The 23,467-nt window shown below is 43.9% G+C and overlaps 1 protein-coding gene across 2 annotated transcripts in view; it reads left to right on the top strand.

Moving 5' to 3' along the window:
- The first annotated feature begins 246 nt into the window (after positions 1 to 246).
- NSG2 (neuronal vesicle trafficking associated 2) overlaps positions 247 to 23,467 on the top strand; it is a 53,552-nt gene continuing 30,331 nt past the window's right edge. Inside the window, exons 1-2 of one of the 2 annotated variants that reach the window (XM_081852192.1) lie at positions 247 to 503; positions 1,288 to 1,438. In XM_081852192.1, coding sequence (XP_081708318.1) covers positions 1,310 to 1,438 — 129 coding nt within the window. In that variant the 5' untranslated portion in view covers positions 247 to 503; positions 1,288 to 1,309. Of the gene's footprint in view, positions 504 to 748; positions 1,060 to 1,287; positions 1,439 to 23,467 lie in introns of those variants that run through there. The other variant, XM_081852193.1, reaches the window with a different exon arrangement.

Below are 23,467 nucleotides of genomic sequence, written 5' to 3' on the forward strand. Positions count from 1 at the left end.
TCTTTGGCGACAAGGCTCGTCCTGCTAAAGCCACAGATATTGCACGTCGCCCTGTCTAACGCCGGAGCCGTGCCCGTTTGCAAATGACATCATACCAGGCAGACGACGATGCACGCCTACTTGTTGGAGACGCGCATGCGATGCCGGGCCAGAAATCCAGCCGCGGGTTTCTCCGAGCTGCCTGTAGGCGTCGCGGTGGGTAAATGCCTCGTTTTCTGGGCGAGCTCTTGCGGCTCCGCTCTGCAGGCGGCAGGTGGCGCCAGATCCCGCCTAGAAGCCGCCGCCCCAGCTTGCGAGCGTTTGCGTTCCCGCAGGCTCGAGCTCCTTTCTCTTGCGCACTCGGTCCCAGCTTCGCCTTCAGTAGCATTTGCAAGCAGCCGGGCTGAGGAGCGAAGCGCTGTCCGTTCAGCACCACCTAGGCGAGAGCGCGGGGGGGAGAGCAGAGCCAGCCCTTTTGCGCAATCCGGACAGAACCTCCTTCTGAGAGCGCGGTGTGCCCTGCAGTAAGTAGCCAGCGCGGGAGACTGGCGGGCTCCGAGGTGGCTGGGCTGGGCTGGGCTGGGCTGGGGGTCTTGCGTGGGCGTTTGGCTCGGTCTTTCTGCTGGTGAAGCGCCCGTTCGCTTGTGCCTCTGCCGCCCAGCACTCCTGGCGCAGATTTATCAGCTCTCCGGAGAAAACGAGGGCTTTCCGATTCCCTTCCTGTTCAAAATGCAGCCCCAGACGCAAGCGTGCCCATCCTCGAACGGCAGGCTCGGAACAGGGGGGTGGCTAAAATAATGATTCTGATTAAACACCACACCCCAAGGGGTTAATGCAGCAGTCGTGATTAAAACAACAACGCAGAGCGCAACACACACACGCACACACAAAAGCCCCAGGCCAGAACCACGCTTTCCTTGTGCAAGCCTCCTGGTTTCCTTGGGTTTCTAACAAAGCAGCAAGGCGGGGTTCGCTCATCTGACATGATCGTGATTTATCGCTTTGCTTATTATGTTTGGATCTAAGCAAGGGGAGGCTTGATCTGGACTCTCTTGGAAGGCGGCTCCAGAAGCATGCTTGGTAATGATGTTCTGTTGTTTTAAATGGTGCCCAGAGATTGCTACCAAATGTGAGATGCTTCCCCCGCACCCACCAGTAACTTCCTCCAGTGATCTAGCAGAGACATTCAAATGGAAAGGAAGGGGTGATAGGCAAGGTTGATGGAAGCAAGGCAAAGCAACATCTCTCTTCCTTAATTTCCAGTTTTCTCCCTCCCTCTTAACACTAGTCGTCTCTATATGTTTTTAGGTCTGGAAAGTGAGGTCTAAGGATGGTGAAACTTGGGAGCAATTTGAATGACAAGAACAAGCAGCAGCCGTCCAATGAGGATGGCTTTCAGACGGTTCCATTGATAACACCCTTGGAAGTAAATCATTTGCAGTTCCCAGCTCCGGAAAAGGTAAATGGAACAGAACAGAACAAAACAAAACAAAACAGGAGCAGGCAACACTGTCTTCCCACTAGTTTGTTCTGTTGTCCCTTGGAAGCGTTTTTTTTTTTTTTTTAAAGCACAGCTATGGTTCCAATTAAATGCTACCTTATAAAAAGGGATTGACTGTTTCCTGTGTGTGTGTTTGTGTGTGTGAGAGAGAGAGATTTAAAGCCCAGCAGACACACCACCTAAACCTGGGAAATGGTTCGTGACTGAAGTCTTCAAAATGGCAGAGTCGGTTCAACAGATTATTCACTCAAATTTAGTGGGGGAAGAAATAAAGCTGCATCTGATCCACTAAAATGATTTTATGAATCATTGTGTTCTGTGCCTGCTCTGAGATTGTGATGATTTGGGGTGTTTTATTTTACAATTCTCAGGAGTGTGGTTAATATCTGCAATCCATATTGGTTATTCAATATTACACTAACCTTCTATAGATGAGCAGGTAAAATAATGCAGAGGGTCATTCAGTGCCTTCATCTCCTCCCCCCCCCCCATAAATGGGCTTCTGGGAAGTGATCGCTTTTGTGAAACTCATAATCAAACCTCGTAGCTTTCGACTGGCATGCTGAAAAGTGGGCATCATTGATTAGCTTTGCATCGACCTGTTATCTTTATATAGTCTGTTTTGTATTCCATACACATGGCTAACTCCCAACTGTATTATATTTGGAGAGATAATGCAATGCCATCAACACATCTCACCATAATACTGTGTGCCCAGAGCATCTATGTAGCATTAATCCTTATTGGAAAAAGAGAGCCACTGCAGTGCTGCGTTTTTTTATTTTAATGAAGTATATACAATACAAAGAAGGTGTTGCCCTCATGGAGTAATGACAGAGTAAATGCATTTGATTCTCAAATTGCACATGTCATAAATGTTCAGAAAAACATGTTGATATGGGTGGTGTAATGCTAATATATCTGTTGGCAAATAGAAAAGGGGAAAGGCGCAAGAGCCTGGGCTCGATTACTTCAGTAAAATCAGACTTGTGGCAAAGGACTGTAATATGCCTAGTGAATCATTATAACAATATAGAGGAACTCCGTTAATGCAACCTGGGACTATGCTATGGTAACTGAGGGAGGACTGAGTTTGGTATAAGCAAGGAGAGATGAAGACAAGCTGAGCACCCACAATTTTGGTTGCAAGAAGGTAGAATCCAAACTGATTTCTCAGAAGCAAAGAACACACAGTTTGCAAGATGAGTGTTCGTACTGTGGTGTTAAACTTCTGGAAGCAGGTCTGACATTGGGGTTTGGAATTGAATATTTCTTTTCTTTTCTTATATTTTTCAAAAAATAAGGAAGAGGGTTGCTTCCTAAGTGCCAGTTTTGGGGAGTTGTTCCTTTCCTGTTGTCGCTGCAAAATAAGACTGCAATTCTTTGTCCGTCCTCTACCTCCCAAATCTTATAAACCAAGGCACACATTTTGCCAAGTAGATTAAACATTTCAACGAAAATAAAATAAAAATGTGGAAATGCAAATCTGCCCCTCCCCCATTCTTTCCTTTTCTAAATGAAAACAGTTCCTCTGAATTCCACAGGAGTAGCCTAGTGACTGACACATCAGTTGTAGCATGTAGGCAAGAGCCTGTCTGCTTCATCAGGGGCATGCAGTGGACTCTTTCCCTGTCCACTTCAGATATATGATATGAATAAAAACCTTGCCTATGAAATCAATTTGCTGTAGTTTTGCATGAACCTAAATGGTTGGTTCACCAAAAAGCATGTTTTGCCTGGGGCTTCAAGGTCCAGTGAGTAGCATTAGCAAATCATTTTATCACCCTCATCACTCCATTTCTCAAAATGGGAAGAGGAGGCAACTACTGCTGGCCTGGCTCTATTTAGGCAAAAGCTCTTGGACCAAGTGGATGAACCAGATCTTAGAATTGCAGCCTGTTGTAGGTTGTGCAGCCCCAAGATCTGGCAGGCAAGCGCTTAAGCAGGTATACACAGGGGGACAGAAAGCTGCAAGGTCAGCATGAACGACAGCAGCTTAAGTAGAGTCCGGGGAGCTAGGCTAAAATAAGTTGTTGCACAAGCAACTGCTGGGTTCACACTGACCACCTTCATAATGCTGCAGCTCAGCTGTGTGATTGATGACAGTGTGAGTCGAGAGCTGAATCAGAGTCTTCATTTAACATTTGCTGCCTCATGGGTGGGTCAGATTAATTTGGCCTCCAGGGCGTGTAAGTAAGGCATAACATCCTGGTTGTTGCTGTTGTGGTGGTGATGCTTTTTGGAGGAGTGAGAAGGATCTCATGGTTTTGTGATGCAGAACCAGGAGGTTTGGGGTGCGGGATGCTGTTCGAAGGAGACACACAGCACAGTGCAACTAAATCCTTATGGTGTGAGGACTCAGTATCTGTTGAGGAACCAGCAAGCTAAATAGTGTGGAAGGCTGTTTTGGAAACCCGACTAATGTCTCAGATAAAGCAATTGTTTTATCATTACTTTCCAAACCCCTTTTGTCTCATTCCAACAATTTCTTCCGGTCCTGAACGCATCAACTCATGTAAGGGCAGCTCACCTTTTATTTGATTGGCAAGGTGGACAGCAAAAAAAGATCACACTTGAAGCTGGCCCACCTACTAGGATGGAAAGAGAACTTAAATTACCTTGAAGCTCCACATGCATCTTTGAGCACAAGTGGAGCTTTTGACCGAGGACTGAATAATAATGAACAGTCATGATGATGATGCTAATAACAGCCAGCATTACGTTGTTGTTATACTTTAAATTTTCATATCAAACAACTAAGAAGCTTTTAGTGAAAAAGACTTTCTCTCCTTTAGTGACAGCACAAGGCAAAACAAGGTGTTAGATGTATCACATTTTATTATTTTAAACAAATTAGCAGGTGTTTCTGCTTGAAAATACAAGAAAACTTTCCATTATGTGCAGCCAGGCCACTGATTTTTTTTATACTGAAAAAGAATACTGTTGTACTGAAGTACTGAAGAAGAATACTACTGAAAAATCATTTGAACAGTATGGATCCGTTGTCTGGTTCCCCACTCAATGTGACTTCTGAGAATAAATGTGCTATTCTCATGCCAACTCTTCCATGGATGTGTAGTTAATAAGTAAATATTTCTTACAGCCAGTTGACAGAGGTTTCATATGTAGGAGCTATAAGTAAGAGGTCAGCTCTTAAAAATACTGAGTATTTCAAAGTAGGTTGTGGGATGCTCTGGCCCACACTATAACTTACTTAAAATGGATTAAATTGAACATAGGCACTTGAATGGTGAGTAGCCAAAGAATAGTAACTGAATAAAATGATGATGGAATCACCACTGTATATTCTAATTGTTTCCTTTTCTTTTGATAGATCTGAAATTGGTCAGTGTTGGAAACATGTTAGTAGGTGAGATAGACTTAGCTAAGTGTAGCTCTTATCTATGGGAACTCTGGAGCTGATTGGAAGCACACTGGTTTGTTTTATATTGAGTGTGGATTGGTATCAGTTGCCCAGGAGACAGATCCTTAAGAAGTTCCTATTAATTAAATGAGGCTTTGTTTGAGAAGAGGTTAAGTAAGGAAGGAAATTTTCCCCAACTAGAATATCAGCATGTCCTCCAGCAACCTGTTGATGCCCATGAGGGTTTTCCTGTAGCTGAACTACAATGGCCTTTCCAAATTCTCCATGCTATTTGTGTGTGGCAAAATAGTATGCATGTGGTTGGGGGCATATTTCCCTCAGAAAACCCTTACAAGAAATTTTGCTCAGGGGTAGTGTACATCTGCTTGGGATGCAGAAGGTTCCAAGTTCAGTGTGTGCCATCTCTCAGGACCAGTTATCCAGTGGTGGGAAAACCCTTCTCCCAAGACCCTGAGGAGCCATTCCTAGTCCCAGCAGGACCAGATGGGCTAATTCTTGGACCTGATCCTAGTCTTATGTTCTTGCCTCTGTTCCTGTAACCACGCTCCTGCCCTGCAGAACTCATAATTCATTGGTTTTCCAAAATCCATCCCTCTTGTTCTGATACATCATTCTGTACTTTTTAGATAACCTGGGTTTCAAGTACAGAATATGTTAAATAATAATAATAGTAAAGCAGAGAGGTGTATGTTTGCTTAATTTGCACAAAGGATAGTAGTGGCTGATGCAGAATGTTTGTATTTTTGAAGGAGCTCTGTGTGCAAGCCAAGGTGGGGTGGGGCCTCTCTCACCAAGGCCTCCCTTTTCTAAGCTGTGTGCTGAGCGCTTCTTTCTCCTACGTGTGTCACTGAGCAGCAGCCTTCGGTGGACATTTTGTGAGCATTTGCACATGAATATGTGAACAAAAATGTGGCAGCCGCAGAAGGAGTAGAGAAGAGAAAATGTGTGCATGAATGTGAGAAAAGAAAAGGGGGGGGTGGTAAATGAGAGAAAGGCAGTGGTTTGTTTGGGTTGCAGGGTTTTTGCTTTTGTTTCCCCAGTGGTAAGTGTTTTCTCTTTTCAGTTTTCCCAAACAGCCTCCTTAAAATGGTACTTTAAGGTTTCAGTTCTATATCTGCTTTCCTGGGAGTAAGCACCTTTGAACTCAATGGGGTTTAATTCTGAGTAGACTTGTGCTCTTAGAATGTGCTGTTAAAGCACTTGTTGAGGTTTCATAATCTCGCTATCTATCCTGACGATGTGCTTTGTAAGCTTTTCTTTCTTAGAAACCCAGTGTTCTCCCAGGCTACTAGCCTATTGTAAATGTGTGCAATAAATTGGGTTGAGCATTATCCCCATGGCATTTCTGAATGTGGATTTTAGCTGATGAATCCATTTTTCATCTTGTCTTAATGGGGATTTTTACTGCATCCTTCTTTAGCTCTCCCAGTGAAAGTGTGACAATCCAAAAGGCATTTAAACCACTTCAAGGATTTTGTTGTAGAGCCAGAGCCAGTTGATACCGTTTGTTAGAGGTTGTTATCTAGTGGGTTTGTTTATGGATTTTTCTGCTAGGCTTATTTATGGGTTAATGCAGGTGTGGGAAACCTCCAGTCTGTGGGCCAAATTTGGCTTGACACAGTCCCCAGTTCAGATTGTGAGGCTGATTAATGCAAACCATGCCCACTTGCCCCACACCTGGTGTCATATATGATTGTCAGATGCAGGGCAGGTGGTAGAGACCCAGCTGATCTCAGCAGAAAGCAGGGTTGAAGTCACCACCCATAAGCATCTGGGTTATGAGTTTGAGCCTACTGGCTTGTCTGCATGACTGAGTTTCCTGCAGCTGATTCAACCAGAAAGCAGCTTTGCCAACCCTGTGGGAAGTACTAAGTATCAGTCTAGTGAAGGGTTTTGCAAATGGGTCTCCAGCTGTTTTTGGACTACAATTCCCATCATCCCTGACTACTGGGCTTGCTAGTTAGAGATGTTGGGAGTTGTAGTCCAAAAACAGCTGGAGACCCAAGTTTGGGAAACACCATTCTAGTGGTTCAAGTGTTGGGACCTGGAAGACCAGTGTTCAAATCCCAACTCAATCACAAAACTTCCTGGGTGATATTAGGACTGTCATTTCTTAGCCTAACCTGCCTCATGTGGCCATTGGCAGGATAAAGTGGGAGGGGGGGGAGAGAAACTATGTATGTCACCCAAAACTCATTGGAGGAAAAGCTGGGATTGAAATGAAATAAATCATAGGGAAAGTTGCCAACAACTGAGTCCACCACAGATTTGTTTTTAATGGAGAATTAATGAGAGCAGTGCTCCATGAATTTTGTGTTCCGGTTGTGTGTCCTTTGCTTTGGTGGCATTAAATGCCAGTACGTTGTGATGATAAACGACCAATTCCCAGCTGATTTGCAACATACACAGGCAAGCGGTTTTCTGACACTGGTGGGTCACATGTGGAGCATGGGTAAATGCATGACAGATTGGAGAACAGAACAAACGGGCCTGCCCTCAAAAGCTCCGTAGACCTACCAGTGTTCAGTTCCAGGTTTTGATGGATAGGCAATGTGCTCTTACTCATTGGGCCCCATTCCCCAAGTGTCCCCAGCTCCTTATCCTCACCCCTGCTGTTGCGGTGGCACCCATTCACTTGCCTCCCATGTGTGCAGCATGTGTGCTCAGATATTTCCATTCAACTGGAGTTGGTCTGAAGGAGAAGGTGCACAGTGTTCTCAATGTGGCTCTGTGACTGATGGAACATGCAGCACATGACACCAGTTCCTTCTTGAATGTCCTAGGATATGAGGAATCTGCACTTTGACATCAAAGTATTGCTTTTTATATCCCCTGCTTGTTTAAGATATAGGAGCATTATTATTATGTTTTATTCAAAAGGATAGTGCCAATCTGGTGGTGTTCTCTGCAGGTTCAAATGCACTACACCCCATATAGACTTTAGGTTTCATATTGCTTTCTGTCAGATTAGGAAGGCTCTCTGCACATGCCTGGAGGTAATCAGCACTTCATTTCATTTTTAATAGAACCTGGGGCTGGATTCATCTAATGAGATCCACCAGCATAAATGTTCTGCTAGTGAACTAGGGCTTTTTTGCCTCTTCTCTTTGTCTCACATGCCCCCTGCCCCCCAATTGGCTTTGGGGTGTGTGTATCAAGGGAACCCTCAGAAGAGTGCATGGGAGGAGGAGAGGAGAGATAATTCCATCTGGGAAAATGAAATGCTTGCATTGATGGAACAATCTCCTTAGTGCTCTGCTGAATTCCTTCTGGTGTTCCTTCACAATGCACAATGGAGCAACATTCTGTTCATGGTCAGAGGAACTTTGTGTGTGTGGTGTGTGTGTGTGTGTGTGTATATATATATATATATATATATATGTATATGTGTATGTGTATGTGTATATATATGTATATGTGTATATATATATATATATACAGTGGTACCTCGGGTTACATACACTTCAGGTTACATACGCTTCAGGTTACAGACTCCTCTAACCCAGAAATAGTACCTCGGGTTAAGAACTTTGCTTCAGGATGAGAACAGAAATTGTGCTCCGGCAGTGCGAAAGCAGCAGGAGGCCCCATTAGCTAAAGTGGTGCTTCAGGTTAAGAACAGTTTCAGGTTAAGAACGGACCTCTGGAACGAATTAAGTACTTAACCCGAGGTACGACTATATATATATATATTGTTCCCTATGGGGGAAATATTTTGTTTGTGCCCAGAGGCATTCAGCTCGATATACTGAGTTGGCAAACCTATTCATAATAGCAGCCAGAGGCACATGCATACTTATTATGAGAAATAGATGTGTGCTTGGTTCCCTTGAAAGCAAGAAATTGCTTTCTCTGAGGGCCAGGTGAGATGTTAATTAGGTTGGATTCATTCCAACTAGAGAGGGCTCCATTCCACCCCCTGCCCCAACCCTAGCACATGCTCCCGATAGTGTGGGCACTTCAGGACTGCAGTTAATGGAAGAGTAGGCCTCAAAATGGCCAATAATGCCCATGCTAAAAAGTACACAGAGATGTAACTTGTGAAAAAAAGAAAAAGAAAACCGGTATCCTAGTTACATATCAATGATGACTGCTTATACATGAGTTGCTACCCCTCAAAAAGAAACCTTGAATAACTTACTGAATGTGATAGCTCAATGTGTTGCAGTCGCCAGAAACCTGAACAAGCTGTTAGGAACAACTGGGGGGGGGGGGAATGTCATTAAAATAATCAAAAGGTGCTTCTGCTATAAACTGCTAAGGTATCTTTAACATGAAGTAGGAATGGGGGACCCTGGTGTGCTACAGATACTGGACTACAACTCCCATCATCTCTGACCATTGGCCCTGCTGGCTAAGGCTAATGGGAGTTGGAGTCCAACAACATCTGGAGGTACAGAGTTTCCTCATCCCTGACCTAGAGCCATCCAGTTTAAAGAGGAGATAATAAAAATGAGAAATACTGACATACTGGGGGATAAAAGTGAATAGAAACCAGCAGTTTCCTCTTTCACAATACAAGCGTTAGAGGGCCAGTGCTAATAACATACAACAAAAATACTCCCACACAGGTTAATAGCATGCATAGCATGTACAGCTCATTCGCCCAGGGTGCAGCCTATAGCAAACTGGAGCGGGGGGTGGCGGCGGAAATAAGTCTGAATAAATCCATAGGAAAGAGGAATAGTTAGCAGGGGTGGATATTCTTGTGCTTAAAGTATCTCTGCATGTTAGAAAATCCTATCAGAGTGTCCTCCTGTGGTTTCTCTATCCCTTCTTTCTTATGTCTGTCAGCACTTCCTGTCAGACTCTAACAGCCGATTGTGGGCGCAGGCAAAAATGGCTCGCTTGATGTTATAGTGATGGCAGGTGAATGACAAGTGGGTGGCCCTATGGTGTGTGGGGGAGACAAGGAACCTGCCCACTGGCCGTATCCAGTTCCCTGACACTGTGTTAGGGAATTGGTGGACCAATAGGTGCTTCACCTGACTCTGCGGTGCTGTCTGTACATTGCTGTGCAGACAGAAAACGTTTTCTTTAAAAAATGGAGATCCTCCCCGCAGCAAACAAAGCATGGAGTCATGTTTCAGGATATGGACTGTGGATTTGGAAATTGAAGTACTGCATGAGGCAATGCCTTTTCATACCAAGAACTTCAAACTAGAGGTGATGGGATTGTCTGCGGCCAGCTTTAGATATGCAGCAGAAGGACTTGGTAGGATGCTGAGATGACAGAGTGGACTGTACCACTTCTGGCTGCAAAAGGTAAAGGTAAAGGGACCCCTGACCATTAGGTCCAGTCGCGAATGACTCTGGGGTTGCAGCGCTCATCTCACTTTATTGGCTGAGGGAGCCGGCGTACAGCTTCTGGGTCATGTGGCCAGCATGACTAAGCTGCTTCTGGGGAACCAGAGCAGTGCACGGAAACACTGTTTACCTTCCCGCCAGAGCTGTACCTATTTATCTACTTGCACTTTGATGTGCTTTCAAACTGCTAGGTTGGCAGGAGCAGGGACTGAAGAATGGGAGCTCACCCTGTTGCGGGGATTCAAACCGCCGACCTTCTGATTGGCAAGTCCTATGCTCTGTGGTTTAACCCACAGCGCCACCTGTGTCCCTCTGGCTGCAAAAGGGGGTGCAATTTTGTAATACTTCCCTGACATCAAACACATGCACCCATCCTCCTCCCTGCACATATCATATCAGGGAGAAAGAGTCTAGCATAGCCACCTCCTTTCTGTGTGTATCTCCTTGCAGGATTCAAAGCCTTGATTTCAACTCCACTAGCTGTCTGAAAGGAATATGGTCCATCCTCTCAGGACTCCACCACCTCATCCTCTTGTGCATTTAGATCAGGCCTGAGACTCTCTAGGAATAGTAACAGAGCCATTTTGAAAACAACTCGTATGTTCTGTCACTCAGACCTACCTAAGGAAGTTGCCTTGTATGGAATCAGACTATTGGTCCATTCAGCTCAGTATTGTCTATACTGTCTGGCAGGCTTTCAGACAATGACATCTCCCAGTCCTACCCGGAGATGCCAGGGATTGAACTGGGGATCTTCTGCGTGCAAAGCAGGGGCTATGAAGCTATTTTGGGACTAATGATGTGGGTAGGACTACTTCTGTATTAGTCTCCCTTCCCTTGAAGGACAAATGTCTTTCAGTAAAACCATAAGGGAATAATTCAGCATTCCACTAAGGAGATGTTCTGCCCATGCAAGCATTTCAGCTTTTGGCTGTGCTGGAGGTTTTTCCAATCCCCTCAGAGCCAATTCCAGGGGTGCAGGAGGGGTGCAGTGTAGGGAAGCCCCATTGTGCAGGTGGAGGTCCTGGCGCAGGGCTTTGGCTGATGGGGCTCATTAGGTGTGTCCCATCCTAAGGCTGGGTATGTTTAGCCTGTAAAAGAGGAGGCTGAGAGGAGATATGATAGCCATCTTCAAATAGCTTAAGGGCCATCTCATGTAAGGTAGAGCAAACTTGTTTTCTCCTGCTCCAGAGGGTTGGACCCAAACCAATGACTTCAAGTTACAAGAAAGGAGATTCTGACTAAACATCAAGAGGAACCTTCTGACAGTAAGAGCTGTTTGACAGTGGAATAGACTCTCACAGGAGGTGGTGGAGTCTCCTTCCTTGGAGGTTTTTAAGCAGAGGTTGGATGGCCGTCTGTCATGGACGCTTCTGCTTTGGAGAGGGTTGGACTAGATGACCCTTGGGTCCCTTCCAACTCTAGGATTCTTTGCTTCTTCATCAAAAACCAGATGCAGCAAACACATAGCATTCTACTTAATAGAGAGTTTACAGAGTTTAAAAAAGCAGCATGGAATTAGGTCCAAAGAAGACCACAGTATCTGAAGTCACATATTAGGTCTCACTTCTATTTGCTGCAATACTAAGCTGCTTATAAGGAGTTTCTATATGTCCACGGGCTCTTTCTAGTGCTGCTGTAATATAATTCGTGTCCCAGGCCCAAAGGGTTGGATTATTCTGAGGCTTCTGCAATTCACGATAATTCGGGGACGCGTGGCTTGCCCCATCCCCTGCAATGAGGCAAACCCTGCTAGACCTGAAGATGCAGTGTCTGGAAAATAATGAGTCGTCTTTTTCTGAAATAAGCCTCCTCCAGCAGTTAAGACTGCAGCTTCTGTAGGCACTAGCCAATTGCTGATATTGGTTGTAGTCTTGTGTGCACTTCAGTCTCTGTCAATCCACTGCTTTCATTTTAAACTGAACTTCTTGGTGTGTAGCTCAGTTGCACACTGCAGTCATGGGCCATGTGCAACAGATACATGAGTGTGTGCTTAACTTTCTCCCGTTGAAACTTTGCTGGATCATGCTTATAGTTAGGAAGACACTTCCCTGCAGTTTAAACCCATTGCATCTTGTCCCTGGCAACAGAGAGGACAAAATGATGCCTCCATCCTGCCAAGGAGATCCATGTGTGGAGCCACATCTTGCATTATGATCTGTGGGTGTGAACAAGCTGTGCATCATAATATACATCTGATTGTGCATTGGGCATGCATGCTTACTCCCCACATGCCATAGCTTTCAATGGGATGTGCATTTTGAAACCATAGTCCCCCAGTACATATTCAGGTACATATTCAGTCATGTATCAAAATACCCTTTTACCTCATGGTTAGATCAAAGTTGTTTATTCTATGAGGTGTTCGCGGATTGTCGATGCTTGACTTAAGAGATAGCAAACATATAACATCATGAAATGGTATTACTTCCCCTATCTCAGAGGGGATGCATTTCTGATACTGTGTTCTGATAGCAGTATTTTTCTTACTGGCAGCAACAGTTCAGTTTTTTGTCCAATAGAATCCTCCTGCCCCTCAAAAAATAACACAAAAAGCTATTTTGTTGTGTTATCCCTTTAGTTTGTGGTGGAAAGCTTAATTCACCCTTACCCATCCACACCGGTTCTCTCACAGTCTGTGTTTGCATTTGTTTTTTGCTGATTTCTATATATTGTTTGGAGCCAAAGTTTCCAGTTTGCCTTCATAGAATCGTAGAATTGTAGAGATGACCCTGAGGGCCATCCAGCCCAGCCCCCTGCAATGCAGGAATCTCGACTGAAGCATCCATGACAGAGGGCCATCCAGCCTCTGCTTAAAAACCTCCAAGGAAGGAGAGTCCACAACCTCCCAAGGGAGACCGTTCCACTGTTGTTCAAAACGTCAGTCCATCTTCCCATCACCAGTCCTGATGGGCTTATTTTCTGTGGTTTTAAAAAACATATGTGGTTCATAAAGATGAGCTGTGCAAATAAATAGATTGCCTTTTAAATTTACATATAATGACAGCCGTTTTTGGGAAGAGTTGTAGCTCGGTGGTAGAGCATTTGCCTTGCAGGTAGAAGGTCCTTCGTTCAATCCTCAGCATCTTTGGGTAGGGCTGAGGAAAAGCCTTTTCTGAAACTCCAGAGAACTGCTGCCAGCCAACTGTTCAGATCTGGGTGGACCAACAGACCGAGTCACTAGAACGCTGCTTCCTATATAAGCTGAGTATGTACATGAATCCATGAGGGCATGTTGGTCAGGGGATGTTTGTGTTGTATGCCTCAATAAATCTGGCTCTGGCTCAGATGGAGGATTGATTCATGGACTCACTTTTCTCCCATCATAAGGCCTTTTTTTTGTAACTACCCCTTCATGAGTTCCATGTGGGACTGGGCGTTGTGAAGAATTCAGCATACACTCAGTTTTTCCAGACATCATGCATTATCAGAGGGATAAGAAACTCCCGTTGCTTCCTGCCGCCGAGGAAATGCATTAATAAAAGGGCTTTGAATTATTTTATTTTTGGGGGTGGGTAAGTGAATTACTTCAGTATGAGAAATGGAAGGGATGAAAGCTAAAGAGTGGCAGCTTCTCTGCAGAGATTTATAAAGTAGTGTCATCTAGATATTCTAGATGTCAACATAGCACCAAGCGTTGATGGGCTCTTCATAACATGGAAATGTCCACTGTCTCTGCCTAGTAAGCACATCTGCATTGGATGGAGAAGACTGAAGGAGAGATCAAGGTCAGAGAGCATCACATGGCAAAGAGAAGGCAGGCAAGATGAGGCTAGGATAATCCAGGCAGGGATTTGTTGTTAGAGAAGCGGGTTTCTAGAGAAGTAACATGGAGGAGAAAAAAGAGAGTGAGCAAAAGACATCAAGCCTGATGGAGAGAGAAGAAGAGGCTTTTCTAGGTAGAGGAAGTGCAGCCTGGCAGATGGCATGGAGACTCAGGGGATCAGAGAAATGACATTGAGAGCAGAGGGGTGACTGAGAAAGGCAGGGCCACCCCAACATATTTTGTTGCCTGAAGTGGAAAAGCCCCCACTCCCTCTAGACATTAGATACCTAGTACCCAATGTCAGCCAAGATATTCTGGCATCCAACAAGTACCACTCAGACTTCCAGACAATAAAAATAAAATAGCAACAACATCAACATTATTTGCTGCTCTTTCATGACACCCCAGATTGGTTGTTTGAGATGCCTGTCTCACTCTGTCTAATGATAGGGCTGGCCTGAGAGAAGGGGTGTAAAAAGAAGTGGGAAAAGGGATGCAGAGCTGACCCACAATGCTGATTCAGACTGCAGATAGTCTACTACTATAAATTTGAATGCTCTCTTCTTACAAAAACATACTGCCTGTGAAAAGCTCACATGCCAAGGGTCAAGTCTTTCTACAGGCAAGAACAGCTTGATGTAGGAAAGCATTTCAAACACGCTGTGTGAAGTGATGTCGTCTCCGGAGGGGCAGTACTGTGTGACACTCTTGAATGTATAGTTCAGCCCATAGCAAGGGCTTGAGAAGGGGAATGCTATAGGACTCAAACTTTCATGTCAAGTGTTACAAAAAGACAGTGAAAAGACTTAAGGAGCTGAATGACATGGTCATAGTAACTGGAGAAAAAAGCCTAATAGTGACTTTCTGAACCAAACTGGAGTAGAGATATTTGGCAGGAGGGAAGGACAGTTAGGAAGATACCCCAGGAGGTTTGGTAGGCAACCACAGCTTGGACACAGGCTTTATTGGCCGTCAGTAAAAGAGAAGTGTAGCTATTGGAGATGCTTGAAACTACAAATTTGGTGACTGAATGGACATGGGAGAAGGAAGGTGGGAGGTCATTCATTGATGAATCTCAGGTTGTTTGACTCAAATGGTAGATAGATGACTGTCTTATTCATGGAGAAGGGAGGGATTGGTTGAGGAAAACCGTCCTGTTTTGACCTTCTTCAACTGGTGACATTGATGGAATATCTAAAAAGAAATCTCTAGAAATTTCTTTGCATACCATGTGAAATATTCTCAGAACGTCAAAATGTTACTCAGAATCAGGGATTTCCTGCTCCTTGAGCTTTTGGTGCAGTATGTCACGTGGGACCTCATGCGTCTCCCATGCGGTATGAGTTGCACTCACATCGGATAGGAGATGCAGGAGTTTCACCTTCAGATGTCACACTAGGAACATATGAAGAGGAAGACACAGACATCTGAGAACATAAGGAGAAGCTACTCAGTTTGGTTAGAGGAAAGTCACTGGAAACAACAAGCAAGTGAGAATGGCAAAAACTAGACAGAAGAGGGTCAAGGTACGCGTTGGAAGATGATATGTGATGGCCATTGTTGTGGATAGGATATATGAAGGATTTAAAGGTGAAATGAAAGATGACGTTGGTTTGTTTGTGTACTTCTTTTCAGCCCAAAGTGGTAAAGATGGGGACAGCATAGCAGCAGCAGAGAGAGTCTGTTGTTTCTTTATTCCAGATGGAGGAAGACAGAAGCGTGTTTGAAAGCAGAGAGGAAGGAGCCAGCAAGCAGGAGGAGAGTAAAGATGAGGGCGAGATGGGGGTGGTGGTGGAGATGGAAGCAAAGAGAAAGGACATTGTATTTTAATACAGCATTTTACTATTTTATGCTTCCCAGAGAACAATGCCGTTGGATGGCCTATATAAATGCCACAAATGAATAAATAATAAATGCAAGCTTTAGGGCGAAACTTTACTATGTATCTAAAAGACTGGTGCAATCCTATACATGCTTTCTCAGAATTAATTCCCCCTGTGCTCAGCAGAGCTTTTCTTCAGGAAAGTTTGTGTGTAGGATTGCAACCTTGAGTGAAAAGTTATGTAGGCTGTCTCTTGACATCCTTCTGTGGGATTCTGAAGGTGAAATTCAGGTGACCTCTCCCTCACTACCTCCAAGCTGGGCACATTAAAACCTAGAGTCCAGTTTGGCCACAATGACTGTCCTTGCCACAGAGATTGGAGCTGAGAGAACAACAGAAACATGCATGCGAAAGCAACATGAGCTTTGAATATAGACAAAACAAAAGAAAAGAAAAAAAATTCCTTCCAGTAGCACCTTAAAGACCAACTAAGTTAGTTCTAGGTATGAGCTTTCGTGTGCATGCACACTTCTTCAGATACACTGAAACAGAAGTCACCAGACCCTTCTATATGAATATAGAGTTAGATGAGTCAGAATTCACCAGCAAAATGTATGAAACCCCTTAGTTTGCTTTTCTCGTTCCTGCTCGGGGAATGCCCTGACCGTGAGCCTTGGAAGAGGGCACAGGCCAATCCTGAACCTGGAAGCAATCAATCTCCTTGGCAGGAACAATGTGTTTTATTTATCAGTCTTGCCAATCCCCGGGACTCCTGCAGCGAGCGAGACTTTCTATTATTAATAATCCCGAGGAGCAGTATTTTAAAATTTCATGATCTGCACTTTTTTTTGCACCACCTGACCTACAACATATTATATACTCCTTGGCGGCAAAGCGAGAATTACATCAGGGCTACATATCCTTTCCTGAAATGAAAAATTTAGGAGCATTCACGATGCCCAGCTCTGTTAAATGTTATCACTCTATCTTGGGCAAAGAAGGAAAGGAAGAGTTTTAAGTGCAAGCATAAATGATCCTGGATTTCCTCAAGTGATGGAAGGATTCTGAATAATTGCAAATCAGAGTGCTGGGTCTTCTTATTCTTCAACATGGAAAGCAAGCTATTGTAATCCTTTTTAAAGGTCTCCTATCTTCTTTCACTCGTTTGGGTTTCCATCAAAGGAGCGTCCTTGTTTTGACCTCGTTCATTGGTCCATTAGTACTGTTGCTTTTTAATTGGGAGCCTTCTCTAAGGCCTCAGAGCTCTTTCCCAGCCCTGCTAGCTGAGCGCTTTCAAGTGGAGAATACGGGAAAGCCATTTCTCTTCCCTGGGGAAATGGAGTTGTGGGCTGGACACAATCCTGCCCTGTGTGGCTAGCCCCTGCATCATAGGGAGTCCCCCCCCCCATGCCACATCCTAGGCCAATGAATCCGGTTGGCCGGGGGCGTGGCGTGCAGCATTTAAAGCCCCTTTTTCTGCTTCAAGTTGGTTTCCATCAACGGAGCTCCCCCTACTGATGGTTAACCCTTCTGAGACTTCCTGCATGTAGCCAGGAGTCAGATATAGTCTGTTCCAATGCCTAAGCCAATACCACTCACTTTCTGTACCCAATAAAGTTGCGGCCCTTTTTAGCCCATTAACCTAAAATATTGGTGTCAAGTGTCTTTATTCCAACATAGGGGGAGGGTTCGGGGCCTTGCCATACAATTGAGCTCATTCCTACAAAGCTGGTGATCTGCTGCTAGTCGTGGGGCAAACTGCCCCCCGTCAGAACTGAACTCAGAAAAATCAAATATCTCCACTCCACAAAGCTGGAAAATAGCATATTTTATTCTGAGCCCAAATCTGACCAAACACTCTTAACCACCCCCTGCTCCAGACTGCTTTTTCTATTGTGGGTGTACGAAGTAATACGTTGTGGTCCTAGTCACAGTGCCCCCCCCCCACTTCTGTGTGAGGTGTGGAAACCATGTGCTGCCAGCCTTTTAACCCCCTTTTAAACCTTTAGGGGATTTTAGCAGGAAACCAAGGGGCACACCTCAGTGGAAGCTGAAGCCATATAACCACCCTGAAGTTTTTGCAGGTACAAATGGCATTGAAAGTGTAATTGCATACAGCCACCCTGAAAGCATCATGAGCACAAATGATAATGCACAATAAAAACAACATCTGGAGGGGCCCTTAATGTAATCAAAAACACAAAGGAGAAAACCTTTGCATTGTGGAACATTCTTAGAGCACCATGTTGCATACAATCCATAGTTCTGAGACCATGAAGTAGGTATAATTTAGCAAGTTGTGAAAAGGAGAAAGGAGAGATTGCCTGTGAAGGATCCAGGGTGGAGTGAGACTTGCCAGCCCCTCTGGGATTGTTGGTGGGAAGGGCAGAGGAGTGCAGCTTCAGAATGAGATTGAAGTAACATGCCTTTGGAACTCATTAACATCAGCTAGTTAGCAGGGGCTCAGGTGTTAGTGGAGATTGGCCTGCAGGTAGGAAACAAACTAGCTCTGAGGGAATCCTTCAAAGTATATGGGAGACATGCAAGAATGTGGGACTCCTTTTTGAACATCACACAGTACTGAGGAAGTAAGATCTAGAGTTGGAGTCAAGTGATGTGAACGTTCCATTTAAGCCTTATTAACGACCATGATTTTGGAATGGCACTAGTTTGGCTCAGTGAGTATTGAAATCAGGCTGAGTTGCAGATCTCTTGGTGACTATAGGCAAGTCACTATCTCAGTCTCCATTCCTTGATATGAAGTATTCCTGTCTCATTCTGTGAGTCATATTAGTCACTGTAGAACCTTCTTGGAGAGGTTATAGCAGAAGTCATTAATGTTCTTACCTTCAAAGAGGAGCAGAAAGCCTCTTAGATAATAGTCCTTAATTTAGCCTGGTCTGTTTTTAAATCTAGGTCAACCCAAGTTTATTTTTGTGAATGACATGTTCTTGTTCTTTTTACCTACCCCATGGTTCTGTAAAGGGGGTTTAGCAAACATTCCACGTGTTACTCAGCAGCAGGGACCCACACCTGTTCTTGAGCATCTGGTGCAATGTGTCTTGTGGGATCTCCTGCCTAGCATCAGATGTCACACTAGGAGCGTCCAGCACATTTGTCCTACCCTGATCCTGTTTCTGTTGTAACACCCATGACTTCTCCTCCTGTGAGCTGGAGCACTCCGTAGCCTAAGTTCATAATAAAACACTTCCGTCATAGGCGAGGTTCTCTCCTTCAAGTCTCATGCTGAAACAATCCCTTATGTTTTGTGGCTCCTTGTGTGCACGTTAGCTTCAGTTTCTACCCGGCTATTCATAACTTCATTTTTATTAGGTTCTTTCAGGGAGCATTTTGAATTCTACCATTCTGCTTCAAGGGTGTTAGGCAGGTGTTAATTGTTTTGCCTTGTTTGAACAGCCTGGGCAGTATCTAAAGGGAATCAGTAGAGCGAGCACATACACTTTTATCCTTAACCATTGGGCTCCATCTCTGGAGGGGCACCTGCTGTGAGATCGAAAGAACATAGGGGCTTAGGAAGCTGCCTTACAATGAGCCAGACCCCAGCTCCATCTACTGCAGAGTTGCCTATTTTTATTTATTTCATAAATGTATATACCGCTTGATCGTAGTTTACAAAAGCGGTTTACAAAAAGAATAAAACAATAAAATTATTGGTGAAAACAGCTACTCAAAACATTCAAATAATAATTACAAGAAAGCTAAAAACAGATTAAAACACATGGAGCACATGTCCACACCGACTAGCAGTGGCTCTCCAAGGTTTCAGGCACCATACCTGGAGATGCTGGGGACTAAACTGGGTCCCTCCTGCAGGCAAAGCAGATGCTTTAACGCTGAGCCTTTCCCTAGGGAGGAGAAATGGAAGTATTGCCTGCTGGATCAAGTTTGGGAAGTGGGAAGACACAATGGGTGGTGGATGAATGGAGTGGGACATAAGAGGACCTCCAGGTTGCAATTTGGCATGCTCATGCTGGTTACAGATGAGCTACTGAATGTCATGAACGAAGCCATTGGAATCCATTAGGCATCATCAAGTGTCATATTAGCACCTCTCCCGCCCCGAGGACTAACGGTGGGATGATGAACAGTTTGAAAGAAAGGGGGGGGGGGAATACAACACTCTGAGCTTTATTACATTTGGTTTCCTTAAAGGGAATTCTTCTGGAATGATTAATTAAGTTCCGAGTCAAAGATCTGAAAATAATTTGATTCTGCAAATGTATTTGTGTACATGATATACGGGCTTTGAGAAATCAGGTCTAATAAGAGAGAACGGTCGCCACATTTATTTATTTAACTTAAAACTGTGCTAGCCCATTTTCTATAAAAATATTCACAGTGTGTCTTTCAAAAGCAGTACATTAACAGGGTATGATACAAACAGCAGACATAAAAAATAAACTACGGTGAATAAAACTCATTAAGATCTTAAAAAGCAGAGGAGCAGAAAGCAGTAAAATCTATAGGAGCGGCAGTAAAATAATTTGTAAAAAAACAATGAGCCTGCTAAGATCCTTGGAGAACAAAGAGGTTTTTATGGAGGCAATGAGCTAAAAGTATCAGGGCTTCCACAATTGGTTGGGGGAATGGTAATCTGTAGGCAGGGGGCCACCACAGAGAAGCCCCTTTTCCCAGTTTCCACATGGTGCAAGTGCCATGAGGAGGACATCTGAAGCAAATCTTAGGTATCAGATGGGTTCTCATTAAAGGTGGTGTTTTAGATGCCCTGCTCACAAATAATTTAGGGCTTAAAGGTAAAAACTAATTCTTCTTCTTATTATTATTATTAAATGATGGTTTGATAGCATAGTGGTGATAGCATACTATAAAATGTTCTTACATGATCTTTCTTTACTGATGAATATGAGGTTCATGAAACTAGTTTTGGAAGGTTCAAAAGACTGATGATAGCTCATAATCCCTCAAGAACAGAATTCCGCTGGTAACATTTATTCCCCGTCACAAGAACACCTTTAAGATAAGGTACAACTCCATGCATGTGCTTCTGGTTTATATTGCTTCCCCACACCCCCAGAGGAGTGTATACTTGAGGAAGGCTCCGAACTGTTTGCATGTTGTAGGAAAATTAACTGAGATGGACCACCATGTCTGTTCATTGATGGGAATTGGATATAGGTAAGCTGGCAGCTGCTGGAAGTTGAATGTATATAAACCTGCTCACAACAGAAAACATTGTGGGTTATAATGGTAGCAAGGATGGCATGCTAAATACCAATGTATTTAGATAGCCAGGGTGGCTATCTAAAGAACTTTTAACTGAGTTAAGATTAAAAAAGGATGTGTACAAAAAATGGAAAAGGGGGGAAACCACCAAAGAGGAATTCAAACAAATAGCCAGCACGTCTGACAAAGTCAGAAAAGCTAAAGCACAGAATGAACTCAGGCTTGCTAGAGAGGTTAAAAGCAACAAAAAAGGCTTTTATGGGTATGTTCGTAGCAAAAGGAAGAACAAAGAAACAGTGGGGTCACTCAGAGGAGAAGATGGTGAAAGAAAACAATGCCCGACCTGAAGAATTTGGAGCAAATGATTCAGCAGAGGAAACACAGCCCAGAATAACTAAGGAGATAGTACAAGAATACTTGGCTAGTTTAGATGTATTCAAGTCTCCAGGGCCAGATGAACTGCATCCAAGAGTATTAAAAGAATTGGCAGATGTGATCTCAGAACCACTGGCAGTCATCTTTGAGAATTCCTGGAGAACAGGCGAAGTCCCGGCAGACTGGAGGAGGGCAAATGTTGTCCCTATTTTCAAAAAGGGGAAAAGAGAGGACCCAAATAATTACCGCCCAGTCAGTCTGACATCAATACCAGGGAAGATTCTGGAGCAGATCATTAAGCAAACAGTCTGTGAGCACCTAGAAAGGAATGCTGTGATCACCAATAGTCAGCATGGATTTCTGAAAAATAAGTCATGTCAGACTAACCTGATCTCGTTTCTTGACAGAATTACAACCCTGGTAGATGAAGGGAACGCAGTGGATGTAGCCTACCTTGATTTCAGCAAGGCATTTGACGGGTTGCCCCATGATATTCTTGTAAAGAAGCTGGTAAAATGCGGTCTTGACTATGCTACCACTCAGTGGATTTGTAACTGGCTGACTGACCAAACCCAAAGGGTGCTCATCAATGGTTCCTCTTCATCCTGGAGAAGAGTGACTAGTGGGGTGCCACAGGGTTCTGTCTTGGGCCCGGTCTTGTTCAACATCTTTATCAACGACTTGGATGATGGACTCAAGGGCATCCTGATCAAATTTGCAGATGACATCAAACTGGGAGGGGTGGCTAACACTCCAGAGGACAGGATCACACTTCAAAACGACCTTGACAGATTAGAGAACTGGGCCAAAACAAACAAGATGAATTTTAACAGGGAGAAATGTAAAGTATTGCACTTGGGCAAAAAAAATGAGAGGCACAAATACAAGATGGGAGAGCAGTACATGTGAAAAGGATCTAGGAGTCTTGGTTGACCACAAACTTGACATGAGCCAACAGTGTGACGCGGCAGCTAAAAAAGCCAATGCAATTCTGGGCTGCATCAATAGGAGTATAGCATCTAGATCAAGGGAAGTAATAGTGCCACTGTATTCTGTTCTGGTCAGACCTCACCTGGAGTACTGTGTCCAGTTCTGGGCACCACAGTTCAAGAAGGACACTGACAAACTGGAACATGTCCAGAGGAGGGCAACCAAAATTGTCAAAGGCCTGGAAACGATGCCTTATGAGGAACGGCTAAGGGAGCTGGGCATGTTTAGCCTGGAGAAGAGGAGGTTAAGGGGTGATATGATAGCCATGTTCAAATATATAAAAGGATGTCACATAGAGGAGGGAGAAAGGTTGTTTTCTGCTGCTCCAGAGAAGCGGACACGGAGCAATGGTTCCAAACTACAAGAAAGAAGATTCCACCTAACACTAGGAAGAACTTCCTGACAGTAAGAGCTGTTCGACAGTGGAATTTGCTGCCAAGGAGTGTGGTGGAGTCTCCTTCTTTGGAGGTCTTTAAGCAGAGGCTTGACAACCATATGTCAGGAGTAGTTATATGGCTTTGGCAGAAATGTTATAAGGAACTGGGTACAGATAGACTGTTAATGTATTAAAGGGGAAAAATAAGGTTAGAATATGTTAAGATTCATTACAGGACAGAAAACAGAGGAAGATGGAAAGGAATTGCTGAAACAGTTAATTGAAATGTAATACAAAAAGGGAGGCGTGAGGAAGTCAATGAAACAAGTGAATGAAAGCTAAGATTGAAAATATTGGAAGTGTTTTTAATTGTTTTTGTTTTGTTTTGTTAATTCAATGTTCTATGTAGTGTTTTTGTTTTTGTATTGTTTAATTCTTTTTCTTTCTTTTTGTAACCTTTAAATTCTTAATAAATATTATTTTAAAAAAAGACAACCATATGCCAGGAGTGCTCTGATGGTGTTTCCTGCTTGGCAGGGGGTTGGACTCGATGGCCCTTGTGGTCTCTTCCAACTCTATGATTCTATGATTCTAATGTACAATACTATAGAGAAATTTTAATGGAGACCAAATGTAACTGAATGGAAGGAAAGTTCAATAATTAAATTCTGTTTAGGCACTTTAATTATAAGGATTATATGAGCATGCAGCACACCTACAGGTCCAGGGTGAGGCAAGTTCCTTTTGGTGTCATGTAAATT

The sequence above is a fragment of the Podarcis erhardii genome (assembly GCF_964252035.2).
Source record: "Podarcis erhardii genome assembly, chromosome: 2".
NCBI classification, from domain to species: domain Eukaryota; kingdom Metazoa; phylum Chordata; class Lepidosauria; order Squamata; family Lacertidae; genus Podarcis; species Podarcis erhardii.